Source organism: Oenanthe melanoleuca, chromosome 3, assembly GCF_029582105.1.
Source record: "Oenanthe melanoleuca isolate GR-GAL-2019-014 chromosome 3, OMel1.0, whole genome shotgun sequence".
In the NCBI taxonomy this organism is placed as follows: domain Eukaryota; kingdom Metazoa; phylum Chordata; class Aves; order Passeriformes; family Muscicapidae; genus Oenanthe; species Oenanthe melanoleuca.
Window position 1 is genome coordinate 41,880,241 of NC_079336.1, and position 14,499 is coordinate 41,894,739.

Genomic DNA, 14,499 nt, shown 5'->3' on the forward strand with positions numbered 1-14,499 from the left:
AAGTGTCTTGTTCTGAGAATTCAACTGATTCTTTATTGAGACAGCTTCCAGAAGGAAGGTGAACAGAACATGTGATGTAATGTGGAACTGTAAACCCCAAAGGTTGTAATCTGCTGTCTCTGAAGAGGTGGAGTGACAGGAGATAAGACGACTAATTTTTCTGCCTTGTGGCTCTGATGTGGTTATCCTGCTGAGTATTGTATTTGGATTTTGGTTGTTTTATTATCAGGAAAAAGCTGACAGGTTAGTTTCAGAGAGCTAAAGCAGGTGGGATGAATTAATGTCTAAGAAGAGGAGCAAGTAGGTTAACTAAAATAAAGCAGTAAGCTTTGGAAGCCCCAGGAGAAAACACCTTAGTGTTCTGTCAGAAGTACAGCAAATACCGACTCAGGGTTTTTTTTTCCTAGGATGCCTTATCTGAACCATGTTTCCTCTCCTTGCAGGTACTATGATGTGTCAGGCAGACGCTGCACTGCTCAGGAGAACCAAACTCCGTCAGTAATCTGCCCCCACTCTTACGCTCTCCCAGCGATATCAATGTCTACTGCCTCACTACCAGCAGCACTCAGAAAGGTAGGACACAACTGAATCTGTGACTTCATATTACATAATCTACACAAACATGCTTACATATATCATGAAGATGTCCATTCTGAAAACAGAATTTAACACAAGGTATAATTGTAATCTTCCTGTAAAAGACCTGTGTTTGAAGTACTGGAAGATTTTCAAGTTAATAACATGTACGGAAATAAGGAAGGTACGTAATGACTATAGCTGGCATGAAGAGACAAAAAAGAAAATGGCTCGAGGAGATCTTCCACATGCTCCCACAAACCATATGGCTTTTCCCTTTTGTTCATTAAAAATATGAGATCCAAAATAATAAAGGAACAGCACCTATGTTTCTACAGTTCCCCACTTAACCTGTACTGTTTTCTCTGTAAGTTTTTTTCCCAGAGAAGGAGGAATGGCTACACATTTGCTTCTATTGTTCATTTAGCTCATGTAGTGTTACTCATTTGCTTGGCAGCAGTATTACTGCATGGAAGCAAGCTAGGGAAAATGCTAATTACTCCTGTTCTAATGTGAGAACTTAATTTCAGATTGCAGACACAGTTGTGCAATGCCATTCTTGTCTTTATTGTAATCTCTCCGTGGAGAGAGAAATACTATTTTTCCACATTAACAAAAGCACTCAGTAGGCCAGTAATTGAAAAGGTTGCTTTCTTCTTGGTTGTGGAACTAATATTCATCTGAATATATTTGATGCTTAAAATATTCTGTCTTTAAAACAAACACATTTATTTTTCAGTCTTCTCAAGCTAGCAAATCTCATCTACTAATTTCTGCACTTGGAAAAGACTCATTGGTCTTTAGCTAAATACATAAATAACACAAACTCCAAATATCTCTTTTGGTCTCATTCAGGATTTTTGTTCTATTGATACTGTTGAAACATCCTACAAAAAGATCTCAGTTCTTCACAAAACAGCAAAATGGCACATTTACTGTGGTGGGACGACATTCCATTGTAGTAAAGCTAGCTGGGAAATTGTCCTTCCAACAGAAAAAAATGCTGTTCACCCTACTGCTGTCCTGTATATTAGCTTCTTGCAAGGACTTTCAGTGAAGAATGGGAGGGTTCAGATGTGGCTTACAAAGTTCTGTGTTGGCATTTAGTTCTTTTGGAATAATTTGTTCATACTTACAGCTAAATTAAACTGTAGGGGTGTCGTTTCTCCAACCTGGAATCAATCCATTTTTACTAAGAACATTTACAGCCTTTTAAATGAAGCTTCTGAAAGTGAGTGAGACTTGGCCACATAATTTTATACTTTGATGTATAACGCAAAAGTCTGATTGTTAGATAAATCATAAAAATCAAGGAAATCGCCTGGGGGTGTGTGTGTGTGTGAATTCAGCAGTTTCTTTTGTATTGGGATAATCTCCTAATGTGTGTAATAACACAGTCACCTGCTGATGACAGATGGTTTATGGGGATTGGGATTTAAGGAAGCCCTGCCTTCCCTCAGCATTTCTTGTGGGAGAGTGGTAGAAAACGGGGCATTAGAAAACATAAGTTGTTTGCATCAGGCTCCTCTCTGTTGCTGTTCTTTCATGGAAATCTGTTCATAAGCCTTTCAAAGGTAAATGTACTGAGTAGAGTCTTGCAGAATAATGTGCCCAGACTAATTTGTTTTATCCTCTGTTTTTGCCTAATTTATATTATTCCCTTTACCTTGGGTAATTAAGAACTGACTCCAGCAATGACTAAGACAAGCTCTCCTACATTCTTTTGTTAATTAAACAGTCTTCCTAAAAAACTTTGCTTATCAGTCTCTGGAGCTCATAAAATTTTGGTTTTGTTTTCTGGGGAAAAAAAAAGTAATTTGATTTTGCCTCTTTCCTTTTTTATGGTAGCAATGGAGTTCACTTTCACCTAGATTGCCTTTCCCTCTCAGCCAGTCCATGCCCTACTAGTCAGCAGAAGATCTAAAATGGCCACTCCCTTAATGGTTTTCTTTACCTTCTAAAGAAAAAGCTGTCCCCAGCGTATTCCAAGAACTTGTTGGACTGTCTCCCTCTTGTATTTATTTTCCAACAAAAAAAAAAAAAGTAATTAAAAAAAAAGAAGTAATTAAAGCCATCAGGTTCTGTCCTTTTAGATGTTTCCCTTGCGTGATCAAAAAACACGACTTCTCTCCACCCAAAAAGCTAGCCTATAATAAACTTCTATCTTAATATACCCAGGTTGTCCTTTTTCATCTTCTTCCAGGATTAACAAATCTTCATCTCGCCTCTTCCTGTACTTCACAGCAACTGTTCTTGATGTACAGTGCAACTTTCTTTCTCTTTCTTTTTGTTTGGCTTCCATAAATAGTGATGGTAAAAGAGCAGGATATTAAAAAGTGTTTAAGATCACTTGCTTGATAGTATTACTCAATGAGTAAATGTTGTGTTGCCCAAATTATAAGGCAAAAATACTCCCTTTCACTGCATAATTTTCTTAGGAAAAAAGAGGCATCCTTCTGAAAAAATATTTCTTTTTCATCAAATACTTCTGATGTTGATTCAGATGTACTTGTGTTTCTGTACAGATTTTCACTTTCTTTCCCCTTGCAAGGCCATCTGGAATCTATAATTTTGTGTATTGGAAGCTTCTGATTGGAAAAACTGAAAATGTCAATTATATAGCAATGAAAGAGAGATTAGAGAGTGCTCTTACCAAATTACAAATTGCATATGTTTATTAAGTCACAGGAGGTAACTGAAACTATAAGAAATTAAAAATTATACAAATTTGAGTATATATGTCATTTTTGGGTTTGATCCCCTTATAGGCCATTCACTTAAAAATTGGACTCAATTATCCTTGTGGCTCTCTTCTAACTCAGAATATTCTGTGATTCTGTGTGATTCTTGACCTTTCTAGTCCTGTGCTATTTAATGTGCAAACATTTGTTTCATGAAATTGAAGATTAGCTGTTTCTCTTTTAGTGTTTTGGTAAATAGACATTTGATAACACATTATTAAATATTAAAAAGCTCTCAGAAATAATTTCTAGATGTCAGATCCACAAAATACACTATTTCGAGATTCTAAAACTCAGGTTATTCCTTTTCCCAAATAATGCATTGTGTCACTGGTTGTATTTTCCAGTTTCTCTAATTGAAGCTAAATAGGAACCTTTGGTATCCTTGAGTTTGTTTGCAAGTGAAGGAAAAATAGTTTTCTTAGATTCCTGTTTATATTTAGAATGGCTGTGTGGATTCACATTGAGGATTGCTTGAGCTGTCATATAGCCTGTACTGCATGAAGTAGATAGCTGTGGCCATCATTTTATTATCTGTTTTTTGTATCTTTTAGACTTATTAATAAAACAATGTGGCCAGTGTTCTCAGTATGAATGGAAAAACAACTTCCTGAATGTTTGATTAATTTCTTTCTCTTTGGATAAATAATAATTCAATTTGAGAACCAAATCACTGATAAAATGTGTATTTTGTAGTCATGCAGCTTCAGCAGTGACAAAATACTGATAGCAAGGGTGAAGGAGTCCTACCTGTGCTATGGCAAACTCAAATGACCTTAAATTATGTAGTTAAAGACAAAGAGGTGTTAAGCTGATAGGTTTCTGCATAGGTATGCTGAAAGGCATTTATTCCCCTAGAGAACAATTTAAAATTTACATTGGCTTCTGCTGATAGTAAAATGAGTAAATGAAAATAGAGTTCTTAATGCTTCATTATTTATATATTTCCTGTGCATTAGGAATAATGATCACAAAAATCTAGACTTTAAAATTCCATGTAAGATACTTAGGTTTCAACATCTTTTTTTCTAAGTCGCATCTGTGTGCTCTAATGCTGTTACTGCTTTTATATTCAGGTGTTGATTAGTCATATTTTCAGATTTATAACCAGGTACCTGTCTAAAGGTTTCTCAGGATTCTCCATCTAGATAAGAGTTCTCACACCTACTTGCTACCTGAACACAGCCACTGCCTCTCACACAAAGGTTTAGTTCTGTAACATGAATATTCATCGAAGGAAACTGGGTGGAGTACTTCTAACACCCAGGTGTGGCTATGGAAGCCCATTTTGATTCTGTGTCAAATTACTGGATTAAATGAGTTTATTCTATCGCTGCCTTTGCCATATTCCTGAGACAGCAGATATGCAGATCTCTAATTCCTCCTGCTCTTCTAACTCATCTTTCAAGATGATAGTTCATCAAGGTCTAAGATATTTTCAGGTTTGGATTCCTCATCTGCTTCTTTAATTTCTGTCTGCCTTGAGCAGAGAAATGTTAGCAAGACATTCAGCCTAGCTGGTCATACTGCTTTTTCTTACAGTGGTTTCTTTTCTCAAGAAATAACAAAACCTAAAGTCTGTTTGGGATCTGTGGGGGTTACTAAATTACCTCCCAGAGTGATGTTTAAATGGTAGAAATAAAGAACTTTGTACTGTCAGTTGATAAACTTCCTTACCAAATAAGTGAAAAAGCAGGCGAGTCACTTTCCAAAGTAACAGACAACAAAATTATCAGTTCATGGATAGGTGAGAGGAACCTGTCCAGAGGAGAACAAGTTGTTGCCTTAAGGTTCACCTCAATTTTTAATAGATAAGACCTTTCAGTGGTTAACCAATCTCCTCCCAGAATTTGGGACCGAAAGAAGAGGCCTCCTTCTCCAGCTTGGGATCAGAAAGCTAAACAAAACCTGGTAGCCAAGGACCTGAAAAATGAGTCATGCAGGGGCCGAGAAGATTTGCTGGTGTTGGTTTTCTCAGAGGAATAAAAACACCCACAATTTCAGGAGAACACAAACCTGCCTTGTGCAAAGACTGAAGGGAGAAAAGGGGGGGAAACTTTATGACACTGAAGCATCCTTTTCTTTTGAGGTGGAGTTATAGGAAGGCAGTCACCTGAGAGAGGCATAAGTGAGGCAGGGGCTGCCTCCTTGGTTTTGTTTTGTTTTGTTTTACAATCTAGATAGGTCCTCCCTCAGCTGTTTAGAATAGGTTATATCTTTCCAGCTAATTAAATGTTGCAGAGGGACAAACTTTTATTGTATTACCTGGACAAAGACAGGAAAAGAGCCTGTTCAGTGCTGTGCTGCGTGTCTGGATTCTTGTTCAATTTATGCTCAACTGGTTTTTTTTTTCTTCCCCCTCTTCCTTGGTATAGCTGTTGTGTTCCTTACTTCATAAAATTACTGTTATTTCTTGTGTGGGAAGTACAGGAAGGGTCACTCAGGGTGGTTGTACACCTCGCTGGGAGTGTGTGTTCAGTGCAGACAGGTCATTTGCTACCGAGTGGTGGTTCCAGCCACCATCCTTCCCCAAGCGTAACTTGCTTCCTGGAAATAATGGTCACATTTTCCACCTCTTTCCCAGGCTTAACCAGTTGAATCACTTTCCTTTCCTTTTTTCTTTCTTTTCTTACTTTTAATTTTTTTCTCTACTAGAAATTACCCCTTGCTAATAGACACACAGATTCAAAATCCTTTGATAATCCCTACACAAAGCTGACATTCACTTACTCCCTTTTCAGTAACTCATATTTGTGCTCACTCTGTTAGGGCTACTTTTTAATCATGTTGCTCCCCTTTATCATCCCTACAGAGGAGAGAGTAGCTTCCCATGTTTTAAATTTAAAGTATAACTTTTAAGTTCTTTACATAGACAGGTCTGCTTGTGAGAGTTGCTTGCATGTGATGTGCCTCTGAGAGGCACAATTTATGGGAAATCTGAATGAATACATTTCTTTCCTTTAAATCAATCAAAAATACAGTAAAAAATATTTTATAGGCTAAAATATGTGTACTAATTTTATTTACATTTTTATTTATAAAGAGATATGTATATATGGGTATGTATTTAAATGGAAGGATTTTTGGAGGATTTTATTCATAAACCGTGGTTTTGGGATTGTTGTCCTGATGTATTTGTATCAGTTGAAGAAAACAATATAGAGAGAGAATGGAAAAAGAACTGATGTGGTGAAGCTTGGATCATGATAGTCCTTTGACAACATTCAGAACAGCTACATTATTCATTCTCTATATCCTTTTAATAGGATGCTATTGTGCTACTAGCACAGTAATTCCTTATTATGGTTTAAAATGTATAGGAAAACATGAGAATGCCATACTGGTTTAACTAAGTTGGGTTTTTTTTTCCTTTTATCCTTTCAACACAATTTGTTCCTATTCTTGGGCTGCAACCATGATGTGGTTTGGGCAAGAAAGTGATGTTAATAGGAGAAGAACACTGAAGTCTTTACTTTGAAATTCATGGAGGGGAAGTAATCAAATTCTCAAACCAAACCAGTTGAGTAGGGTGGAGAAATGTGGGAAGGGAAAAAGAAGGCTTCATTTTGCCCTGGCCATGCCAGCATTTCTTAGAGTGTTGACAAAGCATTTATACACTTAACAAATATTTAATTTGCTCTGTCCCTTAAACTTTTAGACTTTTCAAAGATGTTTAGCTCTGAGTCATGCTCTGTTTTGCAATAATATGAGATAATTAATACAGAAGTATTTTTTCAGATTTATTTAGTTGATAAATATGCAATTCATAATTAAAAACGCAACATCACCATAAACATTAAGAAAAAAGCAGAATTTAGAGAGTACTGAAATCATTATGGAAGCCAGGAAATTCAGAACTGGGACAGAATTTAAATGCTGGCAATTTAAGTCACAGTGATGTCTCCCAGAATCACTTGTGTTCCAAGAAGCTACTGTATATTAAGTTACTTGTCCACAGTGTTTGGTGAGTAGTGTCATAACCAGGAAACTGAAGTGGCATGGCAAATGTTAAAACCCACAAAGCGCAGGGGGAATAACTTGAATATAAAAGCCTATCAAAGCTTTTTCTGCAGAGAGAATATTTAAGAACATGGTCTACAGAGACATAATGGCAGTGTTGACTACCATAAGTATATTTAACTTAAAGGGGTGCTCAGGATCGTGGAGACAAAGCAAAATTAACCCCAGCATGTCCAGATGGTCTTTGTGCAATACCACTTGCCAGTGAGAATACACATGTAGGCGAGCTCTTCCCAAAGAACAGCATTGAGTAGGAGTGGAAGACTGAACTACACTTTTGCTAATTCTTTCACTTTTAATAACATATGGTACTGTGCTTTAACATAGCAGAGCCCTTATACAGGCAATATACTTTTAATAGTGCATGGGGGGTGGTGTTCCTGTAGGAATGCTGAATCAGGGCACTTGGGCAGCCAGCTGTAAGTCAGCATTGTGCTTATTGCAATTATTGCAGTGATAGAATCTAGACACTGTGTCTTTTTTTTACGGAACTAAATAAAGAGAAATGCTATATGAATTTGTGTACATTAAGCCCAGTTGCTTTTGGGCTGTGATAATTGCACATCCATTGCTTTCTCTGTGTCTGTTTTTTGTTACGGACTCAGTAGGAGAAGGGAAGAGGGGACAAGAGGGATACTAGAGAGGAGAGATGAAAAAGATAGCACAAAAGCAAGCTAAAACCCCAAAGCAGAAGAATAAATTATTTATAGATTGGATTCACAGCAGATAGGAAAGAAAGCTAACCCAAAAATGGAAGTAGGAGTGTTCAGAAGACTGAATAAGCAGTTTCTGTCATTTAAATGCTTTCAGGTAATGATAAAAGGTTTGTGCTTTTCTAGGATTCTGCTGTAAGTCAGGTTGATTTTATATCTCTGCTTAAAGAACTAAAATTCTGATAATTGCATCCCTGAAAGAGTAAGTGATTCATAGTAGAATTGCTTTTCTAACACAATTGATCTAAGACATAAGACAGAATTAAGGATTCCTTAGTTTAGAGTATCCATAATGATACGAACCTTGGTCAAGCATCATTCTGCCCAGGTTTCCCAGGACATGGCAAGCATTCATAACACTGCAATGGAGATGCTCTGGATACAAAGATAGGATTCTTTAACAGAAGAAGATGACAGGTGTCCTCAATTCAGCCATGTTTGCTGATAGTGAAGACAGAAGAATCAAGCAACTAGTTACATATGCAGTGTCATACTCACTGTGTAGGCAGAGAACCAAAATTCTGAGAAGTCTCCATGTCAAAAAGCTTGGGCATCAGGTCCACTCTAAAACTATCTGGTTATTGTGATTTGGCATTAGCCCACTGAAGACACGCTCATCCTTTTGTCTTCCAAAAAGTCTGGAAATCTATGGCTAATTACAGCACAAGAGAGGTTCTCAGCTATCCATGACAAAACCTCTCTGAGTATTGCTCAACAAAATTACTTCTCTGCTTAATAAAATACTGTGCTGCTGACTAGACTGATGGCATCATGGCAATTTCCTTGTCAGTTAACTTTTTCCATATCCCCAGCTCATTATCTCCATTTGAACCACAAATTCATTTTATTACTAACTTACAAAGGTTTTCATTTTGCTGTTTCCAATATGGCTTAAGACACCAACTCTCTTATTTCCTAAAAATAACATCTAGGTTAGGTTATGTCCCATTCTTGTGGCTGGTTCAGAGAGACCTTGAAAACGTCTTTTTCTCTTCTATTTCTGCTGCTTTTTGGTGAGATTAATAGGACAGCAACTAAGCTATGGTTGATTGTAGTTGTACAGGACCACAGCAGACAATGAACATGGGCCTTAGAGAAGGGCAAAACACAGGAGGGAAGATGGAGTTATGTTTCATTTTCATAAAAGGAGCATAGGTCCTGGAATACTGGTGTAGGAGGAATTTCTGTTGTAGTCTAATACTTTGGCATTCAAGACAGCAGTGGATGTACTGAGTCAAGAAGGCTCCCTTCACCCCTTCAGAATATATTTGAAGGCAGGGATACCAGTCAATTCTTACTCTGGTAGACATCTTTCAAGTACTCAAAAAGTTTATTGAGGAAATTGCAGGGGTTTTATATATGCAGTTAAAAACACCCAAACAAACTTGTACTTGTATCAGGCAACTTGCATGTATTTATTCTTGGCTGGCAACTTAAGACAGATGTCATTTGGATAACTTTCCTTTGGAGCAATTCAATATATTCACCTTGATGAAGGTGAAGTATAAAAGAGTTATGTTCAGCTCTACATTGGATATGAATCCTGAATAGTATTCGTATTCAGCTGTGTTTGGAATTGAATTTCATCTGAGTTATCGCATGCTCCATGTAATATTGTGAACAAATTTAGTGGAGGCAGTAGATGAACATGTGTTTCTTTTAGAGAGGACTAATGATGGCCTAAAGTCATGTGAGCAGTGCTCCAGGAATGTGATAGTGCTGAGGCCTTCAGGGCTGGGCTGCTGAATAAACTACAGTCTCCCAAGCAGGGACAAAATAAAAGGTCTATCAAACCAGCACACCTCTGCCCTTTGCAGGAGTGAGATAATGTGGACAGCCACATACTCAGTGTGGTATTGCCCAGGGAAGGCAATGAGCCCTTCATGCATTGCAAATTATTTAGGAGGTCTGTCATCAATGATCAAGCATTGACAGTACATAATGACTCTGGTAATGGTGACATGGGAGTGTGCAGTCTGGAATTATCGGTGACCATCCCTTATCTGCCCCACCTCTGTGTATCATCATGCCAAACACGCAGCTACATAGCATTTCAACATTGCACAGGTGTTACTTATGCTAGCATGTAACTTTTCCTTAGGATGCCACCCGGCACTTGACTGCTTTATTCCCAAGGGTGTACTCCTCCCTCCTTTTTCCCTTGGTGAGTGCAGTCCTGTGAAGTTGCTCTTTGAATTGCCAGGGGTTTGTTTCTGGCCTCCACACTGGGCTGCTGGGCAGTGATCTGCAGTGTGGAGAGCTGAGGACTTGTTCTGCATCATGCTTTTCTTGTACCCTTTCCACACTTGTGCAATGTGTTGGAATGGTTTTCAGGACCTTGGCAGCTGGCTGTGCTCTCTCCCTGGGTGTGGCCCTCTTTCCATTTTGCCATGCTACGTGACCAGGTGGCTCACAGTACACCTGAGCACCCTCAGATCTGAGGAGGTTGCGACACAAACCTTTTGCTAATAGTCCATTCCTCCTGACCAGGCTTTTGCCACTTTTTAAGCTGTGTAATGTGCATGACAATTAGGAATGTGTATATGCATACATATATGTGTAATTTATTGCTCTGTTGTGCCAGCTGCTTCAAACCCAATAATGGGTTTGAAGAGGGTAGTCATGAAAAACTTCATCTTTCTGGTTTTATTGTCTCAAGAACTGAATTAGAGTGAATAAGCTGGAATGCTTCTTCACTTACCTCTTTAAAACAAGCACTCGACCTGCCATGGCTCAAGACCTGTGAAAGCAAAGCATGATCCACTTGAAAAGCCAAACTGCCTAAACTACTGTTTGAATAAGATTTAGAGATTGTAAAAGACTATTACTGCAAACTAGTATTATTCATGTAATTTTCAAAATCACAGTGGGCAACATTTCACCAGATAAGTCTTCAGTTCGTTGTGGTTACAAATAATAGCTAAAGATTTAAATAGAATGTAATGTTTTCTACTACAAACTTTGCTTTTATGATGGAACTACCATCCTTTCTAGGGTATATTTGCTGGGGAAAAAAATCTCAGAGGAAAATAGAGATTTAAAAGTTTAGCTTTTGAAAAGTCTGAAATCTGACAAACCACACCAAAATATTTAGCAGCCAGATTTCAGATAGATAAAAAACCCACCAAGATGTGTTTTGGATTTTTGTGTTTCCTCTGGAGAAATTTGTGATTTTAAAAGGCTCATCAGAGGTAATTCTGGGTATTTCCTCTTCCTTTTCTCCAGAGAATTTTGATGGCTTTGCTTCTGGAAATACCAAGAGTATGTTTTTTGTCTGGTGTGTCAGACAGTTTTTATTAGATAAATTTCTGACTCTTGGACCTGAAAAAGACTCCCACTTTCCAAACATGGGAGATGTGTAGACAATTTGTGAGGGTTTTTTCCAAATGTCTGCCAAGCAGAAGAGAAGCTCCCCCTTCTCATTGCTGGCTGCTGCTCAGAGCCTTGTGCACAGCTGGGAAGCCAAAGAGCCTTGTCAGGATCACTGCATGGCTGGCTGGCAAAGCCTGAGTCGCAGAAGAGAAAAACAGTGGAGTCACCTGCAGAGGAAAAGGGTAGCTAGCAAGACAAAAATGATGCAGGTAGGAGAGATTTGTATTCCCAGCCTTTCCCAACAGGTGCCAAGAAGGCGTGGGAGGGAAGCGGTAGATTAGGAACAGGAGAGGAGACTCATGCCTGCCTTCTGCATACAGGAAATGCTTGTTGTCTACCAGGTTTTAATGGTCCACAACACCTCCCTCCTGCATTCCAAAGCACCAACAAATAATAGAGTGAGTTTATGCAAAGGGGATTCCAGGAGTTGCTAATGGAGTGGATTTGCTATAATTCATTTCTAAAATAGTTTGAGCCCAACACTAGAACTGTTGTAGCTAAAACTGTAGTTAGTCATGATGCCTTTCAGGGTTAGCTTTAAAAGTATCTTTGTCAAATCTGTTGTTCTAAGCCACAGACACCAAAGGCAATCGTAGAGTATACTGGATTGGCCTATATCTGAACTAACAACTTCAGAAATTCAAGTGCAGAATGAATAACTCTATGTATTTCTTGGCATTTCCTGGAAATCTGGGTATTTCTGAACTATACAGTTGCATCTAGTTTGGTCTAATTCCCTCTTGCATTATTGCTGATCAACAAAATATATTTTTAGAGGTAAGACATGATGTGGTTTCTTTTTTAATACCAAGTAGGAATTATAAATTTCATCCAATTATGCACCAATAATAGTAGTACAATTTAAATGATGTTGTAGTTGTATCTCTTAGTAGCTAACATTTAGCAGTTTGAGTGCACAGTAGCATAATGCAGCATGACTGTAGTAATTAATCTGTAATAGCAGGAAAACATGTAGCTCCCTTTTTTCTTCAGAAATAATAATGTATCTGTTTTCTAGACAGACCTATTGTTTATTTGAATGCTTTCTGCATTAATTAGTTCTGTTTGGAGTCTAAAATAAACACACCTAAGAATAAAGATGCAATTCATGAGAACATTTCCTCTTAGAAGTTTCTCTTGCTTAATGGAGAATATTGCGATATGGAGGTAATTGTGGGATTATAAGCAGAGAGTTTGAAGGACTATTCCACTTGATTTACATTTTTGCCCACAACACTAGGGAACCAGTAGGTTTTGGAGTCATTCCCATTTTCTTCATAAGTTTATTCTAACCAATATTGAGGCAGTTCTCTGTAATAACTATTATAAGAAATAATTTTAGTGAATTCTGGAAGCCTTAGGTGAACATTGTTATTTGGAATAAATACTAAGTTATAGTACTGTAATTCAGATGTAAAATGAGGTATTCAGCTGATTTTTATGAAGTCAGGATAAGGTATTTTAGTAGCAATGGTTCCTTGTACTTAAAACTCTTCATTTGTACATGATGGAAAATCTGTACATCAAAGAAGTTATCAAGGAGTGTAAACACTTTATGCATTTCATAAAAGGGCTCTTTGAAGCACACAGGCTATCAAATCCAAATTTTCCAGAGCACCTGCTGTGTTGGGCACCTTGATATTGGGGGGCTGACATAAGACACATTTCAGTTGGAAGGTACCCAATGATACCCTGGTATAAGGATTTACATTGCATGATTTTAATCTCTTTAATGAGAGCTTCTATAGAGAAGAGAGACTACATTCATTTCATATTTAAATACAGTTTGATTAAATATTGTCATTTTTCATCCTGCTAAATGGTTTCCAGAACCATACAGGATTTTTTTTTCTCTGACCATCACATCAGCTTTCCAAAGCCAGCATGTTAAACATGTAGTTCACTTTGTTGTTTATTAAAGTTGGCTTTGATTAAATTAGCAGTCCAATTTCCAGTTTGTTTACTGTCTTTATTCTTTCACACCTTAACAGCCTCACCTTAGCAACACAGTGCTCACAAGGATGGCTTTTTGCCTCTTGCCTTTTGACAGCCTATATTCTACTGTGCCTGACCTGGGAAAAGTCCCTGTGTAGCTAGCAAAAGGCTTTTAGTTTTCCATTTATAGTTTCAGACTGTCTGCTATCCAAGAAAAAGATCTCTGATTTTATAAATTTCAAATTACATAATGAGTTACTTCTAGATATCTAGAGCTAGAGCTGCTGAAGGACACTTCGGTGCTTTAGTTAGTTTAACTAACTCCTGGGTATCTGTTCCCTAGACTGAATTAAAACTGTAGGTGAGACCTAGGTTTTCTGCCTAGTAGTGTGAGACAATCTATAACCTTCCTATGCTGAGCACTTAAAGCCAGCTAAAAAGAAACACTGGGCACAGGAGCATATGAGAAATTACTCTTGAGCTGCATAGAATCAGAATATCCTGAGTTAGAAGGGCAAAGTCCAGCTCCTGGCCCTGCACAGGACGCCCCAAGAGTCACACCATGTACCTGAGAGCATTATCCAGATACTTCTTGAACTGCCAGGTTGGTGCTGTGACCACTTCTCTGGGGAGCTGTTCCAGTGCTTGACCACCCTGTGGGTGAAGAACCTTTTCCTGATATCCAGATCAGTGTCTGCCCCTCCTCTTCCCCTCACAAGGAAGTTGCAGACTGCAGTGAGGTCTTCCCTCAGTGTCCCATTCTCCAGGCTGAACAAGCCCAGTGACCTGAGCCACTCCTCATATGGCTTCTCCTCAAGATCCTTCACCACCTTTGTAACCTTCCTTTGGAAGCTTTCTAACAGCTTAATATCCTTGTTGCACTGTGGCACCCAAAGGAGATGCCCAGGAAAAGCCAGTTCAGTTACCCAGCACAGAGTAGCCACATCAGTGCCCTGTTTGGCAAAGACTGATATTATAGGTGGCTCCATGGGATTATTTCCTTCTAATCATTTAATGTAATGCTGCAAGACTTTTTCAAGTGCCATAGACTTTCCAGACTGCTGAGCTCCTATTGACAGCAACAATTTCGTGTGAAAGCCTGAGGAAGAGATGAAGATTGATGGTGCTTAAGAAAGAGCTGA

General features: G+C 38.2%; 1 protein-coding gene across 1 annotated transcript in view; it reads left to right on the top strand.

Moving 5' to 3' along the window:
• Positions 1-472: 472 nt before the first annotated feature.
• The window catches only part of CRYBG1 (crystallin beta-gamma domain containing 1), a 65,004-nt gene continuing 50,977 nt past the window's right edge, over positions 473-14,499 (top strand). The window contains exon 1 of the mRNA XM_056486730.1: positions 473-573. Coding sequence (XP_056342705.1) covers positions 538-573 — 36 coding nt within the window. The 5' untranslated portion in view covers positions 473-537. The remainder of the gene's footprint in view (positions 574-14,499) is intronic.